The following is a 19,909-nucleotide window of genomic DNA, read 5'->3' as shown; positions in this document are numbered from 1 at the left end:
TCGATCACATACCGCTCACTTGGTCATCACCACTCACTCAGTGCCTCGTCACAAGTCATTCATTCATTCATTCAGTCCATCTACCCAGTATCCACTAGCAGGACGATCAAGTACCTACAGTACCCGTACCCTGCTCAAGGGATCATTCATCCTTCGGAGCAGCGGCCCAATTCGGGTCGCTACCAAAGAAATCCATCCTGTTGCCTTGCCGATGCAATTCAATGCCTCGTGTCGCCTTGCAGAATGTCGTGGCACCTCAACACAACGTTCTTGACATATCTTGCAGCTGCATCTTCTCTGTCACCTGTCACCCTGTTCACCGCTCATATGTTGAGCCAGATGTCTTCTTCCTCTGTCTCCGCAGGAAATGCAATCCCGGCGTGGATGTTGCTGCCCGACTCAGCCTGGTCTCTTCCTTCAGCCACCCCACGGTCCTTGCCCAAACCCATGCTAGGACCACCGTTACTCGCTTCTGCCGTCCGCCTGCAGCCCCTGTCTCGGACAGACTGGGCACATCGTTCCGCCAGTGCCTTGACCATGACCTTGCGCCCATCGAGCACTCGCGCCCAATATGAACGCCACGCCTTTTGGATCGTCACGGCCGACCTGACACCTTTTGTTGGGCCAAGCAACCTCGAGCAGAGAAACGCTAGCGCGGCTAACACAAAGTCTCGGTCGAAGAGGTGAGTGCGGTTTGGCGATCCCGGGGACGTGGGCGAGAAGAGCATGGCAAATTGCTCGCTACAACCGAGGCCACGAAGTCGTGCGGAGAGTGGTCGACTTTGAGAGGACGAGTCTTTGTCCTTGTCATTGCCGGCGACGTATCCTTCATACTCGTCCACGATGGCTTCGAAGATTCGTCCGTTGGCGAAGCTGGTCGTCAAGTTCTTCACCACGATGCCTTTCTTGCTAGCAATCGCTTGAGCCCATGACTTGAGCAGCACTTTGTGGCGAGGATAACCTTCTTTCTCCTCCACCATGTCATAGAAGTCGTTGTCTTGGCTGCTGTTGCCTATCCGGCAGAGTCTCTTGATTTCAAGCTGGACGTCGTCCCAGTCGATCAGGCCACTGAGTCCCCATTTACTGGTCAGACCCCAAAGCAGCTTGACCGTCTTTTCCCGATAGCCATCGACGATGTCTTCAGCTCTAATGTCTTGGACTAGTGCAGACATGCCCTTGACACCATGGAGCGCACTGAGCGCGATCTGAGCATTGTACAGTTTGGTTGCTCGGCCATGACAGGGGAACTTGAGATGCTGGGACAGAGGCCAATCGCGTTCTCCATCTGTCAGCAACAACAGCTCTCCGTCTGGTAGAACAACAGTCGTGCTAGACTCTGGGTCATGCACATGTTCGAGCGAGTTGGATGCCGACGGGTACAGGAGGAGTTCCACAAGCCTCGTCAGACGCACCCCATCGCGCAGATCGACTGCAATGTTCTCGACCCGGTACGAGTATTCTTCGAGAGGATATTGTGAGTGACTGACGGTGTATGCGACATGACTCAAGGCTCGAATCGGATCCCCAGCACTCGGATTCAGCAGCTGAAAAAGAGCCCTGGCAACACTCGCAGATGACTTGTACTGTGAGGAAGGCTGGAAGAGACAGCCACGAAAGAGTCTTTGCTGTGGAGCCTTCGTGCTGTCCAAAAGCTTGATGAGCATCAGGCTCCGAAGTAAGGTGCGTTGATAAGACCAAGCAGCACGGTCTGTGCAGAGCTCATCTGGTGTCCCATCTTCGTTTCTGATCATGAACGTCTCGATGAACTCTTGTAAAGCGCGGCGACTGACACTTTGTCCATCGCTACTTCTGTGGCTCGACGATGAAGTCCTCGACTTTGTGCACTGTCGCCCAATAACAACCTCGACAGCTGACTGAAGACAAGAGAGATCGTACGTCTCAAGCCAGAGATCCGTGTATGCCTTGCGTCTCCCGAGATCGCTACTTAAGCGGCCCGCTCCCTGCAGGATCTCGGAGGGAACACAGAGGGAACCATAAAGCAGTGCTCCCTGCAGTCGCTTGTACAGCAGGGCATTTTCTCCGCCGCCGTATCTCTCCAGCAGTCGGATTCTTAACATCTCTGAATCAGCCGGTGAGTGAATCGTCGTGGACGCTCCGAAGAGGTTGTTGAGGAGCTGGGTGATTGCTATCTCCTGATGGTTTAGCCAATTGTCCTCGTACATGGAGAGGTCGGCAAGATCGTCACTGAGCACAGGGTATATCTCTCTAATGCGCTGCTGAAGCCCGAGCCGGGGCATGACGAAGCGACTGGGAATCGACGGCTTCCTGTTTTGCGCTACGTCCTCGTGTGGTGTCACAGAGTCTGACCTTGGCTCTGGCGATTGTGATCGTACTGGCACCGGTTGACTCGTCTTCAGCCGTGGGCCGGCATTCCAGCCGGGCTTCGTAATGGTACGCTGAGCGATCTTCTTGTCGTTGGCTCTGGTCCTCGCGCTCGCCGTAGATTCATAGACCCGGGATACTCTCGTGGCCTGCGGTTGAGGTCGACGTGATGTAGCCTCGCCACCAGTGCCTCTTACATCAACCACCGACGTACGCTTTATCAACTTGGTTTTCTTGTCGCCCACCTCCGCTTGACCAGGAGGCACGTTCTCCTTCCCACCGCCCTGACCCCAGCGGTCCTCCACAAGGGCACTATCCTGGAGGTTCCGCGATGAGACCTGCAAGGCCCCTCTCTTAGGAGACATGGCAATCATCGACTTCCGCCCGCGGCCGCGCTGCTTCTTCGCCAGCATTTGCGCCGCAATCCCCGTGATTTCGACATCCTCGGCAATCGCGGACATGGATGCCGCTTTCGCGGCGTCGAGATCCTTGATCGGGCTGAACATCCCCATGTACATGCTCGGCATGGTCGTGTCCTCGGAGGGGATATAGATGGTGCCTCGCCGTGCGGCCGTGGGTTTGAGTACTACCGTTGTAGCGGTCAAAGTCGGCATCGAGATCGGCTGTTCCGGCACCAGTGGAGGAGAGGGTGGTGCCACAACCGTCGCGCTGTCAACCTTGTTGACGACCGGTCGTCTCGGCGCTTGCGACAGTCTGCGCGACGTGGCGTCCGTGCGTGTGTTTGCCTTTTCCACAAAATTGTGCTGATAGACAGCGTCATGAACGTCATGAGCGTCGTGAGCGTGGTGAACCGAGGATGTTGCGCCCGTTGAAGTTGACGTTGAAGTTGAAGCTGAAGTTGAAGCCACATGACCCACGAAATTGACACCCCTCTTCGGTCGCTGAGGCGGTTGAGCGATTGCACTGGCGGTCGGACCAGCACCAACACCAGCACCAGCGTTCCGTCGAACCGCCTTCATCAAGGCGCCCGCTCCAGCCCCAGCCCCAGCACCAGCACCTGCTCCAGCACCTGCTCCATCGTCGTGAATCGCAAACCCCAGCACGTCAGCGGCGCGTCGTCTGCGCGGCCTCGCATTTCTCAATCCGGCCGTAGGTCCAGGTCCATTACCAAGTCCATGTCCATGTCCAAGTCCAAGTCCAAGTCCCATGTTATGCCTCGGAAACGCGGCCGTGAACTCGATGTTTGCTGTATCTCCTCCGTCGTCGTTGTCGTCGTTGTCGTCGTTGTCGTCGTTGTCGTCGTTGTCGTCGTCGTCTTTGTCGTCGCAGAACATACTCGGCCCCGTCCCCGTACTTGTACCCCTCGCTATCGAGTCATCATGCTTGCTGGGATACGCCAAGGCCGGCGCAGGACATGGTGTCGCGGTGATAATACCGTGGCGCGACATTTGTCGATGGCTCTCGATGGGCTGTCGTGTCGTGTCGTGTCGTGTCGTGTCGTGTCGTGTTGTATGTCACGGTATGTACCTATTGCGGGTACGGTGGCATGAGCGTGCGCGCGCGCTGGCTAAATTATCCAGTACTGTAGTGTACCTCGTATGATGACAACGATTAATATCGCTTTTGATTGATTGATTGATTAATTTCCCTCAGACCTCGGATCCATGAGTGAGTTGATGGAGTGTGATGCGGTGCGATGTGATGTCGAGGGTTCTGCCTCGACTGCCAAAAGTTCAACGCGTCCTTTCTCGCGTCCTGTGTCCTGTGCTGTCTAAGTATTAGGTAAGGTTGGTGCAGTGCAGTGCAGTGCAGTACAGCGCCGCGAAAGGGAGGCAGCGCCGGGCCGTTGTGGGGGATTTATTTACGCGTGGTTGTCGGGACAACGGCGGCCGTTGACTTCGCGCAAACCTGTGAATACGTACTGTGTAGGTATCAGGAGTCGCTTGGCCCAGATAGGGACTCTGTACAACCATCAGGTCGTGTACTACGCACGACGTACAGCACTCGGCCGATTGATCTGGACACAAACGTGGTTGATCGATCAAGTATCTTGTTTTCGCACATGCTTGCTTCAAGACAGACGCAGACGCAGACGACGGGTCACTTTCGACCCCTTTGGCCACTACCCTCTACTCATTCGTGTAAGTAAGTACATACCAGTATCTAAGTAAAGTCTCCCATGTCTATACACGGTACAATGGTGCAACTTGCATCCCCAACGCCGACGCTATGCTAATTTCCCATGCCATGTATGCTATGCAATGCTATGCCATCAGTGGCAATGCGTTCCCCAATCATGCCGTACTTCGTATGTGTTCCCCAAATCGCCATGCCGACGATTTTGCAAGCGAAGCGAGTGCTTCGTTCGTGCACTGCAGTGTGTGCAGGGGAGTGAGTGCACTCATTCCATTTCAACGCCATTCTTGTCATCATGTCCTTCACACCCGCCAACATGACGGTGTGCAAACCCAGGGATAAAGCACCTCACAATTCATCCCGACTCGGAAAGTGAAAGTCCCAACTCCTCGCCGGCACGGGCAATCCCAGCCAATAGTTCCACAGCCTCTGCAACTCCATGACGAGGATGGCGAAGAATTTGAACGGCAGCTCGACCCACGAACGTAGCACCATTTTGTAAGTCCTCCACACCAGGTCGAGTTCCGCCCAGAATTCATCCGCAATGGTCGGGGAGCGAGGTTTCGTCTCGGGGTCTTCCCAGAGGTCATCGGATTCAGGCTCGGGCACAGCGGTGGCTGCCGAGCCCTCGATGACCTCGTCAAAGCCCGCCACGGGGCTCGCATCGGCGGACTCCCGCTGCTCGTGATCCACAGACAGCTTCTGCGACAGCGGGAGTGGGCCAGCCATGTCGAGCACGCTCATATCGCCCGTGTTGACTGCGTGGCGGAACTTCTGGATCGTATCGAGGCTGTGGCTGACGCGGCCCAGGGTGTTCACGAGGGCCACCAACTCGGTCCGTCTGAGGTGAGGGTTTTCGCCATTCTTGGTCTCGTCGTATTCGAACAGCACTTTGAGCGCAGCGCCGTATCCCGCCGTCTGCACTTTTCCCCAGAGCCGGCATTTGTCGCAGCCCACGCAGTCCATCAGTCTCGACACGTTGCGGAACCGGTTGCGGAAGTCGTCCTTGAGATCCATGACCGAGGGATCCTGAAACATGACGGACTCGTCAAAGGTGTGCGGACCCGCCGCTGCTCGGTCCGCCAGTTCCAGCACTTTTTGCTTGGTCTGGAAGTCTTGTTGCGTGTCGCCGGAACAGAACGTGTACGACTCGAGGTGTTTGCGCAACTTGGCAATCGCGCGCGTGAGGATGGCGTAGTTGAAGTACAGGTTCGAGATGCGCTCGGGGTGCTTGTGCAGGCGTTCCTTGTAGCACTCGAGGTTGCGCACCCACTCTCCCGTCGTCTGGTTGAAATAATCCCAGCAGATGTGGGCGGAGATGGAGGCGTGCATACCGCTCACTATTCGGTAGAAGGCTCGCTGTTCCAGACACTCGTCGTCAAGAGGGTACTGGTCGTCCGAGTCGTCCACGTGCTGCCGTCCGTACTCTTGGAATATGTTCTTCAGACTCGCCGCCGCTTGTTGGGGCTTGGGCTTCAGGGAGGCATGTCTCGCCGGTTGCGGTGTGAAGCAGTTCTCCTTGTAGATGGCGTCCCAGACTTGCTTAGCCCCCAGGCCGGAGTATCCGGTGTATCGTTCCGTGTTGTTCACCAGACTGACGTAGTCTCCCTTCGCGGCTGCGCCCTCGTCCTCGGGCACACAGTAGTCTCTCTGATCACACTCGTCGTCGTCTTCGAGCACACAGCTCTCGTCCACATTCTCGCCCAGTTGGTATTGCAGCGGTCGGTCCTTCGGCCGTTCGCGTTGCTGGGCGAGGCCCGGGTGTTTCGCCCTGGCGCCCTCGAGTTTGCTCAACTCTTCCGCCCGCCAGATTGACGGGATATCACTCTCGTCTTCAATCGTCTCGACCGCACACGCGCGGTTCCCACACATGGAATTCTCATCGTTCCAGAAGGGGCACACTTTGTTGTAGAGGTTCAGTCGGTAGTAGGCGAAGAAGTCGGTCTTTTGCGTCAGATCGTCTAACGAAGGCGAGAGGTCGGCGTTCAGCCGCTCAAGATCTGAATACGAGGTACATGCGTCTGTAACGATCGACTCTGGGTCTATGGCGCATTGTTGGGTTTGGCGGCCTCCGCGCACGCAGTGAGGGCGTAGAAGGACGTAGAAGGCGAGAAAGAAATGTGAGGCACTGACCCTCATGTTGACGCCGGAGACAAGCCAATTGACATTCGATTGGGACGAGCAATATGTACAAGAGAAAAGGGAACAAGAAAAGCCACGGCAGCGCACCCGAGTATGTGTGAGGAATGTGGCCAGTCTGTTCTTTAACTGCGCCGTCAATGTTTCGCGAGGGCAAAAATAGTGCACAGTATGACGAAAATCGGTCGCCGCTCCGCAAATCTCGGGCCCTAAACTCTGGGGCGTCTGGCCGCCAGCCATTGCTTGCCATTGCCAACTAAGCGGCTCCATTGGCTTTGCCCGCAAATGAAGATTGCGCTGTCTGACAGCCCCGAATACCCCGGCAGAGGCTGAGTGTCTCACTAATGTCCACTAATCAGGCCACAGCTGGTGCCATCTCACTCCCTCTGGTACAGCATCAATGGATGTCACCAGATGCTGATCAAATTGTCGATACCGGGAGTGGACCAACATGCAATGGGAATGACACAACGACCACGAAACCGCCAGCGAGAAAAGAACCCGAACCGACTACGGCGTACAGCATCGTCCCATGCATTCTCGCCAGCCTCGTGAACTTGCTCGGGAATCTCCATAATGCACACGTACGTCTCGCTCAAGAAGCGGTAACAGGCCTTTGACGACCGCGTGAGAGGTGAGTGCAGAGCGTCCGCCAGCAGCCATACCTCAGTCCGCCTGACTTGACAGACGAGTATCCGTTCCGAGGTCCATTTCGTCCTGTGCTGAAGTTCCACTCAATCCAAAAGGGGAGCCATTATGTCGGCAAGGACGCTCCTTCGCAACAACTTCCCTCGCTGTCCGAATCCTGGAATCGATCCTGTCGTTTGAGGGACACAGATCGTGCAACTGGGGAGTGAAATCAGTCTGATCCGCTTGGGTTGTCAGAGATCCCAACAACATCAGGTAGGCGCGCAAGATGTCGAACTGCATGAACAGCTCCCTGATGCCGGGCATGGTCGGTAGATAGGGCAAGCTTTCGTGGCCAGGCGGGAGATTTTGCCCATCAGATGTGTCAGAGCACCTATTCCATCACCACCGCAAGGCTCACTCGTTGGATGCCCGTCCCGTCCACCAAACGCCCCGGTTGGCTGCGGTTGAAGGGAATGTTGAACATCCGGACGATAAGGCTAGGAAGAAAATGGTCGGTAACAAGCTGCGCTGGTTGCGGGTCCATGAAGTCGACCGTGGTCGTTCACGAAGACTGGCGTTCAGTGCTTTCCGAGTCTTGCAGGCCTTCTCTTGTAATTCAGCACCTGATAGAGGAGATCGCTGGACTCGCATGTTGGGCCACAATAGAACCTTCGAAGATTCCTTGCAGCCTCTTCAGGTCGTGGATGACCTACGGCTCTTCCTTAAGAAATGCCAGTTTCCAACAAAGAAGTCGTCCAGGTCCGAGATTGCAACGTCCATCTCAGCAAAGGACATGGGCTGCCAGATATAAGAGCACCTTCGAATGCCGTCGACCTACGGCAGCGGAGGTGGCGCATGCGCAAGTCATCCCATCAGGCACGCAGTCTTCACTGGATTATGGCGTCTTCCTGGCGAAAGAGGAGGCATGCTTCGCAATACTCCGTCGTCATGAGCGCTGTCGCTCGAGATCTGCTCAAGTGCCTTGGTACCGAGAAGGCTTAAAACCCTCGCGTTGGGTCCGATGGCTTATGCCTCGTCGTCGGCGTCGGCCCTCTCAGGATCAAGGAGTCGGAGCTGCACCTCCGACGTCTCTTCTTTCGTTTGTCCATCCTTCCTAGTCAGGACCCATGCCTTTATTGCTGGTCCCGCCACCCTCACAGTGAGCACGCTCAAGGCAATGACTGCAGCGAGAGAAATCAAGAGGCGAACGACAACCACCCAGGGATTGATGCCCTTCAAGCAGCAACCATACCATCCCATGTACCAGTGCACCAAGGTCTTTATGATATTGGATTTCTCCTTCACGTCGGGCAACAGACCTGTCCGCACAAGATGCTTGAACTTGGGCCCATTGGGGCCGCCGTAAAACTTCTTGAGGCCAAAGTATGTGACCGTTTGTTGTCGAGGATCCGAGTCCGGGTACTGCTGGTCGCCCCAGTTTCCATTGAAATAGAGCCAGTCGGTCGGCGCCGTTCCTGGCTCCGCAGCCGTGAAGGTCTCGGTCGCCGGATCGTAGGTATAGAAGTAGGCAAGCTTGACGGGATCCCAGAGCCGGCCTTGATCCGCAATGTCTATCAGCGCATCGTCGTGTATGTGGTTTCCTTCGGTCGGGTAATTCGCGTGCGATCCTCGAGCACTAAAGACGACCGGCCGCTGACCCTGTTTCGAGAGACACGACTCGTCATCCCAAGCACACATCTCGCCGCCGGTATGGTGGCTGAAGTAGATGCCCACAGGCTTTGCGTTCACGAATCGGACCATATTGTGCTCCCAGTCGCCCAGGTGGTTTCCGAAATGATCGCCAGGCTTGCTGTCCGGGAACAGCCTGTTCAGCGGCGGCACCACCTGTGTGATATCCCCGCCTTCGTTCCAGGAATAGAAGTAGAAGTAGAACACGTCAACGACCGTCTGCTTGCCGGGAAGCTCATGCTCCACAGCGACCACGGCACACGCCGTGGAATTGTGCAGAGCGCCGTCGGCATCGGGCGTCTCTCCGAGAACCCAGTCTGGGAACGTGGTGACATCCTCGACCGCCGTGAGGAAGACGTCTGTGCCATTTTTGCCGTATCCGTTCAACAGCGATAGGTTGTCGAGATCCAACCGCGGCAGGGCATCTGCTATTCGTTGGAAGTCGATCCTGGGAGCCGTGCGCAGAACATGCTCCTTGATGTCGCTGGGCATGTATGGATCATCGGAATGCAGCCAGATCAGCGGGGCATGGTCGACAGCATACTGACTGATTTGAGCGTTCAGGCTAAGACGCAGAAGACTGCAGAAGACAATAATTCGGAAGTACCATTGCTTCGGCAGTTCCAGTCGCCTGCCCATAACAGCGATGTCGTCTTCCTTGTGCCGCCCTTTTGCGCCGGCTACTTTCCCTACTGAGACAACAGAACAAGCCAATGCATACTGTATGAAAAATACCTGACAGAGCTAAGGTGACAGGAAGAAGTGCGGTGGCTAAGCGTCAGCGACAATTGAAGCACGCTAAAGATCCGAGAGTACCGAAGCCTTACACAGTACCTAGCACTTAAGGCATATCGACCTATCGGTCCTGTAGTGGAATGTAGCACAATGAACCCAACACTATCTAGACTTCCATTGCTACCATGCCTTCTAAGGTTGTCTACATGTCACTGCAGAACTATAGAGAACTACAGTGGTCGATTACAGTTGTTGTTCATACCCACCTTAAGTTATCGGATGTGAAACAAGCAGATGAAGAACTGGCGGCACGTGCGGCATCAGTCTGCCAAGCTTGGGAGACGCTCACGTGATATTTCACACGAGTAGCACTACCAGTCACTCTGCGTCCTGTAACAGGGGGAACGGGGGGGCCTTGGGAGGGGGGCAGGATTTTGACACGTCGGCATCTCCGTCTTGAACGAGAGCTGAGCTCGACGACCGAGGACGGTGAGCAGAGCCTACAAGCGTCGTTCCTTGTCCACATTCGAATCCTGTGCTGTCATTGCATGCATATGCTGTAGCTCCTTCGAGTGCTCCTACCGTGCCTTCATCCTGTGTACGTGAGGAGGAGATGCCTGCCCACGACTGGGATCCACATACGCAGTACGGAGTACATACACCCACGCTCATGCTGTCCTACCCGACTGAGACATCCAGTCCGGCCTGCAGACCTTCCGATGGGCGAAATTATGATTGGTCGAGTTGGAATCAGGGTTTGCAGAGCCTGACGTCCTGTCTATTCTTGCGTGGACGTGGATTTGTATTCGTTTCCAGGCAAACAGGGGCAACAAGGACAGTGGTGAGCAAGTAAGAGTGCCGAGACTTGGAATCGCGACTTTGGCTTCATGTTCTTGCATTCCTCTTGAAATGCCATTGCCTTTTTGACGGCTGAATAATACGCTACAGCTTTTCTGCTATGCTAATGTGCTTGCGCACCGCGGAGTACATGGATGCCTCTGAATACATCGAAGCCTCCTCCCCCGTTGAATATATCCAAAAATGCCGGTCTGTTCAAAGTCTATTCCGTACATATCACATGTGAGAAGCCGTTTTCTTTTCCTGATTTCCTGATCCAGTCCAGCGGATCTCATCTCATGCTAAAGGAGTGATCATGAGTGTCGTGGACGTGTTTCTCATTAGAGTCATTAAGCCCAGAGGGCAAGTCGATGGTGGAGAATAAAACAAAACCCCGAAGATGATGATTTTGTCTGCGATCACTTCCGTGTAGCCTAGGAAGTGGACGCCGAAGCGAAAGATGTTGTCCGAGAAGACGGGTTCGGCCAATACCGATCTACAGCATGGCTGCGATCATGATGGCCGCGGCAGCGCCAGCGATCTTGGCTCCACCAGTGGCGACTGGAGCGGCGGCGCCGGTGAACTCGCTGGCGACAGGAGCAACTGGAGTTGTAGATTGAACGACCGATGTAGCCCAAACAGACGAGGTGGGAGCAACGGGCGTGGGCGTGGGAGTAGTAACCACCGGCGCAGGCGCACTCGAGGACCAGTCGTTCCACTGGCTGCTGGCAGGAGCAGGAGCCGGAGGTGCGGGAGCGGGAGCGCTAGACCAGTCGGCCCAGTGGCTTGTCTCTGGGACGGGGACGGGAGCGACAGGGGTAGCAGAAGTCCAGTCTCCCCACGTCGTCGTTGGGACAGTAGGAACAACAGGGGTTGAGGAGGTCCAATCGCCCCAAGTTGTGGTGGGAACTCCTGGGACGACGGGTGTGCTGGACCAATCTGCCCACGAGGTCGTCTCGACGGGAGCTGGCGGTGCGGAGCTAGTCCAGTCTGCCCACGAGGTCGTCTCGACGGGAACAGGCGGCGCAGAGCTGGACCAATCTCCCCATGACGATTCAGGGGCTGGAGGAACGACGTTAGTACTCGACCAATCTTGCCAGTGAGTCGTCGTCTCGGGGATCGGGGTAGGCTTGGGAGTGGTGGTGGTTGACAATGAGCTGGACCAATCTTGCCAGTGCGATGTGGTGGGAGCTGGGGGAGGGGGCGGAGGGGGTGTTGATGATGAGCTTTCCGACCAGTCTTGCCAGTGGGTTGTGGTGGGAGCTGGGGGAGGGGGCGGAGGAGGGGGTGTTGTCGTCGTTGATACCCAGTCTGACCAACTTGATTGTGTAGGGGGTGCGGGAGTTGTGGTAGTAGGCTGCGGAGGGGGAGCGGGAGCGGGAACGCTGGAAGACCAATCACCCCACTGACCTCCTTTGTCGCCGCCTTGGGGAGCACCGCCGCCGTTGTGCCCTCCTTGGCCGCCTTGACCGCCCTGACCGCCTTGACCAGACCAGTCGCCCCAGCTTCCGCCATTGCCGCCGCTCTCGCCGCCCTTGCTTCCTGGGCCGCCTTGGCCACCTTGGCCCCCGGAGCCTCCTTGACCCCCTTGGCCTCCTTGCCCGCCTTGACCCCACGAGCCTTGATCACCGCCGCCGAATCCTCCTTGGCCACCGCCAGGAGCAGCGACGGCAAGCGCTGCGAGCGCCGATAGGACGAGCGCTGATCTCATGGTGTTGGATGTGGACGGGTTACTCCGTATGAGATTAATGTATGGAGTGTGCGAGTGGATCAAATTGTGTCTTGAGGTCTTGTTTTGAACGATCGACCTTGTGAACGAAGGACTGTGTCTGTGACAGGAGTGAATGTCTTATTGAGTGAAGGATGTATGAAGAGCGAAAACAGGACGAGGCCAAGGAGGGACTTCATATACTTTGTGAGGAGCCAGAGGCACGTCATGCACGGCAGGGGCACGTTGACAGTTTTCGCGGTGTACGATGTGACTGGGAAACTCAATTGGGCTACCGGTCAAGCTACTGCTCAATCCAGGAGGCAGGCTCAGCCTGAATGTGTGCAAAAAGGCTCCATCGGTGTCCGTATCGACAAACGTTGTAGCTCCATCAGGGCGTCATCGTGTTGAGGATGACCTGCAAGTGGAGCATTGAAAAGGGGAACAAGGCGGGCTGGGATGGACTGGCAAGGGAATCGCAGCCGCCAACGACTGTTCTCCTGCGTCCAGCCGGCATTCCGATCCACTTTTCTATAGACTTCGCACAAGGATTCCATGGAAAACTCGGTGGTTGAACAAGAATCGGGAAGGCGAGCCCAAAAGAGCTGGGCAGGAAGACGTTGACGGGCCGGTTGTCGTTGGTGGAAAGCGAATAGAAAGTGGGCTGGTTCAATGTGAAACATGGTGGTGGCCCGCCAAGGATGTTTTGGAGGCTGGATGGGGGTTAGTGACCACGGTAACGCTGGGGGTCAACGGTGCAGGGGACAGGGTTAGCGAGAGGGCGATGGACGAACCAGCCCGGCCGATTCCTCGCGTGGGAGGCAGGTCTCGGTGGTGCTTAGCGACCCGCCTCGCCGCCACCGTCGCCTAACGCCGGCGATCAGGAGGCTGACCGGGAGCTTCGTTGGTGGCGCAGCCAATAGCCTTGAGCCGACACTTTTTCTGGCTGAATACGGAGTATCTTTTCAGGTGGAAGCTGCACATGCGCTGTCGACTTGATAGCTGGTTCGCGAGGTCAGTTGATTGCAGGAGTCGGACTGCGATCCCGGTGGTGACTGTTGAGTCTCCGCATCGCTGAAACCGCGGATGGATGAAAGACCAGTCAGCTTGAAGTGAGCCATCGGTGACAGACCAGTGAGCGTCGATTGAGCCAAATCGCGGGGTTGCACTTCGGTCGAGAATTAGACGTCGAGTCCGTTGCCTGTCAGATGGTTTGCAACACCGCTGACTGCACAGGCCTGCCATCACCGAAGACAATTCTGTGGCATCGTCGGACTGGGCTCAAGGCGATAGCGCGGACCTGTCGCTGCCGTCGTTTCTTTCAAGTGCACGTTTTGAAAACTCTGCTGCAGTTGTATTCTGGTTCACCGATTGTTGCTCCCTAGCCGCCGGAAGCCTGCAGAAAGCGAGCCGACCGGACCATGACGTACGAAGCACAAATATCCTTCACCTTGGATACAATTTGTCCTTGGGTAAGACATCCGTCGACCGTGGTCCTGGAATTTCAGTTGGCATTGCAATGCGCTGGTCGTTCATGTTGGCAACCGAGCTGATAGTATTACAGACATACCTGGCGAAAAGACGGTAGTGTTCTCCTTGCTGCTCTAGCCCAGCCCTGGCAAAGCATCTGCTGAGGTGGGAACTGACGTGCAAAACCACGAGCCTGCAGCCTTGATGAAGGTTTGTTGCCCTTTGCGATCCGCAGTGGATCGCTGCTGGGAAACGTTCCGTCAGTTGTCTGACATGAGTGTCCACCTGACCATTGACAGCGCTCCGACGGTTTCGAGAAAGCGATGAAGCAAAAGATGTCACCTTCACAGTGAAGTACTTCCCATACCAGCTGTATCCCGAGGCCACGAAAGAGGGTGAAAGCAAGTATGACTGGTACAAGAAGAGTCGCTATGGCGACTCCGAGGAGAAGATGAAAATGGTAAGGCACTTTCCACGAAGGCAGCCTTTTCTGCAACTGTTTCGGTCCCGGCAATCCAAGACATACATCTCGAAGAGCTAAGCACACCGTAGTATATAGCATTGATGTCTGCATATGGTGCTAGTGCTGGCATCAACTTCAAGTTTGGAGGTACTGTGGCCAGCACAATGGACGCACACCGTGTCATCCAGCATTTCCAGGAAGAGAAAGGCCCGGAAGTTGCCGACAAGATTATAAACTGTAAGTGCAAAGCCGTCTGCCTTCGTCCGGCCGTCACGACAACAAGTGCATCGTCTTTGGCACATATGCTTACCATGTCTGTCGAAATCCGGCTCAGCTCTGTACTCGCAATATTTCGAGAACGAGAAACACCCGTCGGCCGATGAGACCCTACTCAAAGCCACCGCAGACGCTGGAATCCCTGAAAGCGAAGCGAGGCCGTTCATCGAAGACAAGACCGACGGCCTGTTGGACGTGAAGAATATGGTTCGGCAGCAAGCCGGGAACGGAGTTGATGCCGTCCCGACCATCATGTTTGAAGGGAAAAGGCGAGACATTACACTTGTCGGCGCCAAAGAGGTCGAGGAATATGAGAAGACGTTGAAGCAAATTGTCAAGGAGAGTAAGTGACTTGTGTAAGCAAGATTGTGGGAAGGGCAGGAGTCTACTCCGTAATTGCGAGTGGAATGTGAAGACGCTCTTCGCTCACGTGCCAGTTGTCCACTTTCCTAAGAGTGTTCATTTAACCGTGCATCTTCTGTCTATGTCCTCCGTGCCGCTCATGATGGATACAGACCGCATGTCATCAATAAGTCCGTACACCCACCCTCCCTTCGTCCGCATCAAACACCACTCCCAAACCCCTGAAAAAAGGCTCTCCAAGCACCCACATATCCTTCATCCCGCTCTCCATCCATTGCTTTTTCAACCCCATCCTCGTTTCCACCAGGCTGCCCACGCAATAGCCTGTCCCGTCGGCCACTTTGCCTAGGCTGAACCTCCCGCCTGCAGGCCCGTACAGTGCATCCGCCGACGTGCTCTCGCCATGCATAGTAGGAAAGTTCCAACCACCGATCTCAAGCGCGATATTTGCTCGGTTCAGACACGGAAAGGCAAAGAAGTTGTCGTAAGGTGGTGGTAATCGCTTTGTGCCTCCAATGGAATCGTAGAAACGTTTGGCTGCGATTGGTGGTGCGAGGATAAAGGGCGTGTTGAGATCGAAGATGGAGGGTTGATTTTTGAGGACCTGAATATAAACCAGGTTAGGAGGTATTTGCAAGAAACGCCGTCCGTAATACCTTTGCACCGTTGATCCAGACACCCTTCATCAGAGCTGTCCACCATCCCGCCGCCCCCTGCACCTCAGTCCACTTGAAATGTTTGTCCCATGAGGCGTCAGGCGGTATAAGAAACGTCAATTGGGCGTCCACCTGCTCGTCCACCCAATGCGATGTGGCCAGCGGGTCTCCGAGGTGCTTCAGCTCGATCTCCCCTCGTAATTTGGCCTCCTCGAATTCCTTCGCGATGGTGCCACCGAGGCTAAGAACCCCGGTCTCAGAATCCAGCAGGGTCGCAGACCATATTCTGTTTTCGGCCAGGTCTCGCTCTTTCAACTGTGTCAGGAACGGAGTCGAGGCCAGGCGAGCCAGGGACTCTGTATGTGGTCCAAGCCCGAGCAGTGTACCCGACATTGCCAGTGTCTGTCGAGACGACTTCGAAGGCGCGCATATTGGCATGTTGAGCCGGACTGGGAACATCCCGGAGAAATGGAACTCTTCGCTGGAGCGTTTGCAGATGGCGTGCACGCGATCGTCACTGAAACCTACCTTGTGCGTCAAACTTTCTGCAATTACTCACAAACCGGTGCAGGTCCAACCGTGACTGTCTGATGCAGAGGCATTATAGCCCATGCCCATCGCGCTCGAGGTGACGACCGTGTAAAAATCCGGCGACAGCATGTCGATATCAACCTCGAGTGTCTGCTTCGGATTGGCCACCTCGAGTGTCTGCTTCGGATTGGCCACCTCGAGTATTGTGAACCTATGCCGCTATTCGCATCTATCCAGCCACTTCCTCATGCAGGATGTGAAGAGTGTTTGAGCGGAAAGGTGGCTTACCATCGGTTCTCATGTCCCGCAACATCAATTACCTCTGGATCATTCTCGTCTTTCTCTGTACTCTGCCGCCACCTGCGCACAAGGCGATTTCCCTCCACTGCACGATAAGTGCGCGCGTACTTCGCCTCGACATCATTGAGGATCTGAGTGAGGTAAGTGAGGTTCGCGGGCTCATGGCGAGAGAATCGACCGCCGCGTCGGAACAGCGGAAGATGAATGCCAGGAGACGTGTGCTGCGAAAGGCAAGTCGTGATGAGACTCCAACACAGGATCGCTGCTGTGGCGACTGAGGCCATGTGGGACAAATTAATGAACGATAGCCGATATGGGTCCTTAGCTTTTCGACACGAGCGTCCAGTCCGAACTTGCATGGTTTAACCGAAGAAGCGAGGCGGCGGGGGCGGGCAGGGCAAAGCCTCGAGCGCCTCTGCGGGGTGTCGGGCACTTCAGATGCAATAGTGAAGTGCTCGCCTACGTAATTCCACCCTCAGTACTGATCAAGTAGAAAGGTCCAGGGCAATGTTTGCCTGGCACTTTAAGCTCTGACGGCGAGAGATATTCTGTTGATGTTATAGCTAGCGTTATTTCGCCTTCAGTTTTACTCGACTATCGCTGTAAGTTGGGACACGGCCGTGCTCATGAGAAGTCGGACGCCCAGACAAAGTGGTAGAATACATCCAAGTCATGATCATCTTTGACTCAGCTTCGTTCAATTTCCTCTTCGGTTGACACGCACACCACCCTCGAGAAATTGCACTTACTCGAGCCGACACCCTTACGGCTGCTGTGAAGTTCTAGCGTGCAGGACATTGAGACGGATCCCAACCTTTCATCATTGCAATTGCGGTGCAGTCGTTGTGGTGAAGAAAGACCGCGTCTCAAGCTGTAACAATTGATGCTTTGGCTGAAAACACCTGTTGACCTTGAGAGCAGCACAGCTTCCAGCCGGACTCAATGCTGGTGATGATGGCCATTCAGCCTGTCGTCGAAATACTCTTCAACGTCCTCGGCCTCGCTCAATCTTAACGCCTCCTCAACGCTACCCACGAAATGTCTTCTCCCACCACACAACTCTACAATTCCACTTCGTTCGAAGCTCTTGAATACCTTGCTTCTCCTCTGGGGGAGACGGCAAAAGATGACCCGGATGCCCCGTTGCACATACTCCTGCACGATTTCCGTGAAGACTTGGGTTCCCGAGCCGTCAATGGTTGTAACTCCATGGACGTCGAAAATGATGTTTCGGTTACTATCTTCGTGTCGCACTCGCGGTAAGGATGGATGGGCCGCGTTCGTGCCATACTGCTCCAGCCGTCTCAGACGATTCTTCAGCTCGCCAGTGTTCGCAAAGGTGAGCGGCTCTGGTATCTTGACGATCAGACAACCTTCGATATACTCGATGTTCTCTGGCGTAAGCTCCGCGTTTTCGAATTGGTTTGTCGTGCCAGGTACTTTGCCGAGGATTTGTATCCTGGGTTTGGTGGCGTGCCGAATCAATGCTAACAGTGAGAGGCCGATACCCAATGCCATTCCAACTGACAGGGAATAGAACACCGTCGCCACAAAGATAATGATCATCAATGACAACTCGGTCCAACCCCGGATTTTCAAGAAGAACCTGATATCATGAGGGCATTCCTCAATGAGAGAATACGCAACGACTGAGACCATCGCTGACAGAACCCCTTTTGGTAGGTAGTAGAAATACGGTACCACAAAGAGCACGCATAGCAGCGTGATAAGACTCAACAGAATGCTGCTCATTGGCGTCGTGCCACCGGTGGAAGCGTTGACTTTGCTTCTTCCATAGCCTCCAAATGCAGGTAGAGCCATGAAGAACCCGCCCACAATATTCGCTGTGCCCAGCGCGATCAATTCGCGGTTGGCGCTCAGGTTCATATGCTTCAGCCCACCCCCTTCACCCAAGCTTTTTGCTGCCACGGAAGATTCAAAAAACCCTAGTAATGCAATCAAGAACGAAGTGCTCAAGGCGGTGTCGATATGTTTCATGTGTCGAAATTGGAATGGCCAGTGGAACGGAATGCCAGTGCCACCAGTTGCTGACTTGACCTCTCCGAGAACGTCGAGGCCTTTTCTGTCCCAGTTAAATCTCCAAGCAAACACCGCGGAAAGCGCAACGATAATGAAGCGATCCGGAAAGTATGCTACCGAAGGGTACCTGGGTTGCAGTCGCTGTTTCATAAATCTTGGTCGTCAGCTTGATCCAACCCGACGGCGTATCCTCAGCTTACCTGAATATCATGATGACAACAAATGCTCCCAGGGATACTGCGGCCGTCAACGTGTGGGTTTCCTGGATGTTCTTGAAGAGAAACATGATCTTTTGAGCACTGCTGCCGTGTGCAACTCCTCCCTTTTCTTTAGCAACCTCAGAGAGTCCCAATTCCGGAATCAACTGGTCAACAATTATCACAAACCCGATAGCACTAATAAAACCCCGTAGAAAGGGTCGGCTGAGGACACTGTCGAGAAAGCCGAGACGTGCGAGACCCGCCGTGAAAATGACAGCTCCGGCTATCGCAGTGACGACGCCGCCAATCTCAGCGTTCAGTTTGGCATCGTCATCCCCAGCTTCTCCTTTCGCTATACATGTCTTCACGACTTGGCCGACCAGCAGAGAGCCAGCTGCTTCCGGACCCACAACCATCCGTGGGCAAGAACCAAGAAGAGCGTAAATCAGCGGATTGAAGACGAATGAATATAGTCCGTTGATGGGAGGTACGTGGGCGAGATTCGACGCATATGACAGTGACATGGGAATATAGAAGGAGGCCATAGTAAGGGCCGCGATCAGATCACCCTGAAACCAGCTCCAACGGTACTGAGGAACCCACTTGATAACGGGGAAATAATAGGAGAAGTACATCCATCTGTGGCTTCTGATTCCGTGCCTCCGGGCCAGCCATCGTGTAGTGCTCAAGCTCTTGCTGTTTGTCAAGGAATCGGTGATAGCCTCACCCAGTAAACCACGGACTGGATCCTGTGTGCTTTCATCTTCGGCGACACCATCTGCGTATGGTGCGGCAAACGAGTTGATGGTGCTTCTTTCGCTGTCGATTGAAGGGGCTCGGGGAGAGAAGGTGCCATGGTTGCAGTTGCTTCGCCCGCAAATGCGACTGTGGTGGTAATTGCCCAACAAGCTAGTCCGGGCATTAGCCCCGTCGTTGGATGGCTCATCGATCTGCCCTTGAACGGTATGCCCCTGTTCGTCCAGCACCGGTTCGGGCTCTGCAATGAGAGGTGTGTTTTCGTCCATTATCATTGCCGGCTGAGGGAGCTTGGGCCTATTCCTCTCGTCCACCTCTTCACTCGATTTTGATCTTGCCATGCGTTCCTCTGGAGACATGATTGTGGTCTCCCGCAACCGGCTGGGATTGATAGGCACATGCTGAGTCGTGGATCGGTTGCGCTGGTGGGAGGGGCGTCGAGGATTAGGCGGCGGATCTAGCGACTCATTGGAAGAGGGCAGTCGTTCCGACATCGTGGCCAGTGTTCGTGGGCGTAGTGAAGACAAGTAGTATAATTGACACTATCTTAATTCCATGATGTTTTTCCAGCTCAGTCCGTCCCAAAGCGTCGACCTCTAGTAGGTTCGAGAGAGACAGAGCTTGCTGCAGGTGTAAAGTTCTAGCACGCCCGGAAGACCCTGGCCATGTGAACAAG

The 19,909-nt window shown here is 55.0% G+C and overlaps 7 protein-coding genes across 7 annotated transcripts; 1 reads left to right on the top strand and 6 right to left on the bottom strand.

Annotated features, from left to right (window-relative positions):
* Nucleotides 1-323: 323 nt before the first annotated feature.
* On the bottom strand, nt 324-3,638 carry G647_09311 (uncharacterized protein; the record flags this gene model as incomplete). Its single annotated transcript, XM_008733614.1, has 1 exon — nt 324-3,638. The coding sequence occupies one exon, from the start codon at nt 3,636-3,638 to the stop codon at nt 324-326; it is 3,315 nt and encodes a 1,104-aa protein (XP_008731836.1).
* A 1,150-nt stretch (nt 3,639-4,788) lies between these two features.
* G647_09310 (uncharacterized protein) lies at nt 4,789-6,579 on the bottom strand (the record flags this gene model as incomplete). Its single annotated transcript, XM_008733613.1, has 1 exon — nt 4,789-6,579. The coding sequence occupies one exon, from the start codon at nt 6,577-6,579 to the stop codon at nt 4,789-4,791; it is 1,791 nt and encodes a 596-aa protein (XP_008731835.1).
* Nucleotides 6,580-8,235: 1,656 nt separating this feature from the next.
* Nucleotides 8,236-9,537, bottom strand: G647_09309 (uncharacterized protein; the record flags this gene model as incomplete). The annotated part of the gene is made up of 1 exon (XM_008733612.1): nt 8,236-9,537. One exon carries the CDS (start codon nt 9,535-9,537, stop codon nt 8,236-8,238), a length of 1,302 nt encoding a protein of 433 aa, XP_008731834.1.
* A 1,429-nt stretch (nt 9,538-10,966) lies between these two features.
* G647_09308 (uncharacterized protein) lies at nt 10,967-12,181 on the bottom strand (the record flags this gene model as incomplete). Its single annotated transcript, XM_008733611.1, has 1 exon — nt 10,967-12,181. One exon carries the CDS (start codon nt 12,179-12,181, stop codon nt 10,967-10,969), a length of 1,215 nt encoding a protein of 404 aa, XP_008731833.1.
* Nucleotides 12,182-13,264: 1,083 nt separating this feature from the next.
* On the top strand, nt 13,265-14,738 carry G647_09307 (uncharacterized protein; the record flags this gene model as incomplete). The annotated part of the gene is made up of 5 exons (XM_008733610.1): nt 13,265-13,290; nt 13,415-13,650; nt 13,948-14,108; nt 14,201-14,348; nt 14,446-14,738. 5 exons carry the CDS (start codon nt 13,265-13,267, stop codon nt 14,736-14,738), a joined length of 864 nt encoding a protein of 287 aa, XP_008731832.1.
* A 175-nt stretch (nt 14,739-14,913) lies between these two features.
* G647_09306 (uncharacterized protein) lies at nt 14,914-16,521 on the bottom strand (the record flags this gene model as incomplete). The annotated part of the gene is made up of 4 exons (XM_008733609.1): nt 14,914-15,354; nt 15,407-15,930; nt 15,985-16,148; nt 16,226-16,521. The coding sequence occupies 4 exons, from the start codon at nt 16,519-16,521 to the stop codon at nt 14,914-14,916; spliced, it is 1,425 nt and encodes a 474-aa protein (XP_008731831.1).
* Nucleotides 16,522-17,176: 655 nt separating this feature from the next.
* On the bottom strand, nt 17,177-19,727 carry G647_09305 (uncharacterized protein; the record flags this gene model as incomplete). The annotated part of the gene is made up of 2 exons (XM_008733608.1): nt 17,177-18,431; nt 18,478-19,727. The coding sequence occupies 2 exons, from the start codon at nt 19,725-19,727 to the stop codon at nt 17,177-17,179; spliced, it is 2,505 nt and encodes an 834-aa protein (XP_008731830.1).
* Nucleotides 19,728-19,909: the final 182 nt, after the last annotated feature.

This window comes from Cladophialophora carrionii, assembly GCF_000365165.1.
Source record: "Cladophialophora carrionii CBS 160.54 unplaced genomic scaffold supercont1.9, whole genome shotgun sequence".
Taxonomy (NCBI): Eukaryota; Fungi; Ascomycota; class Eurotiomycetes; order Chaetothyriales; family Herpotrichiellaceae; genus Cladophialophora; species Cladophialophora carrionii.
This window is presented reverse-complemented; position numbering and strand designations above follow the sequence as displayed.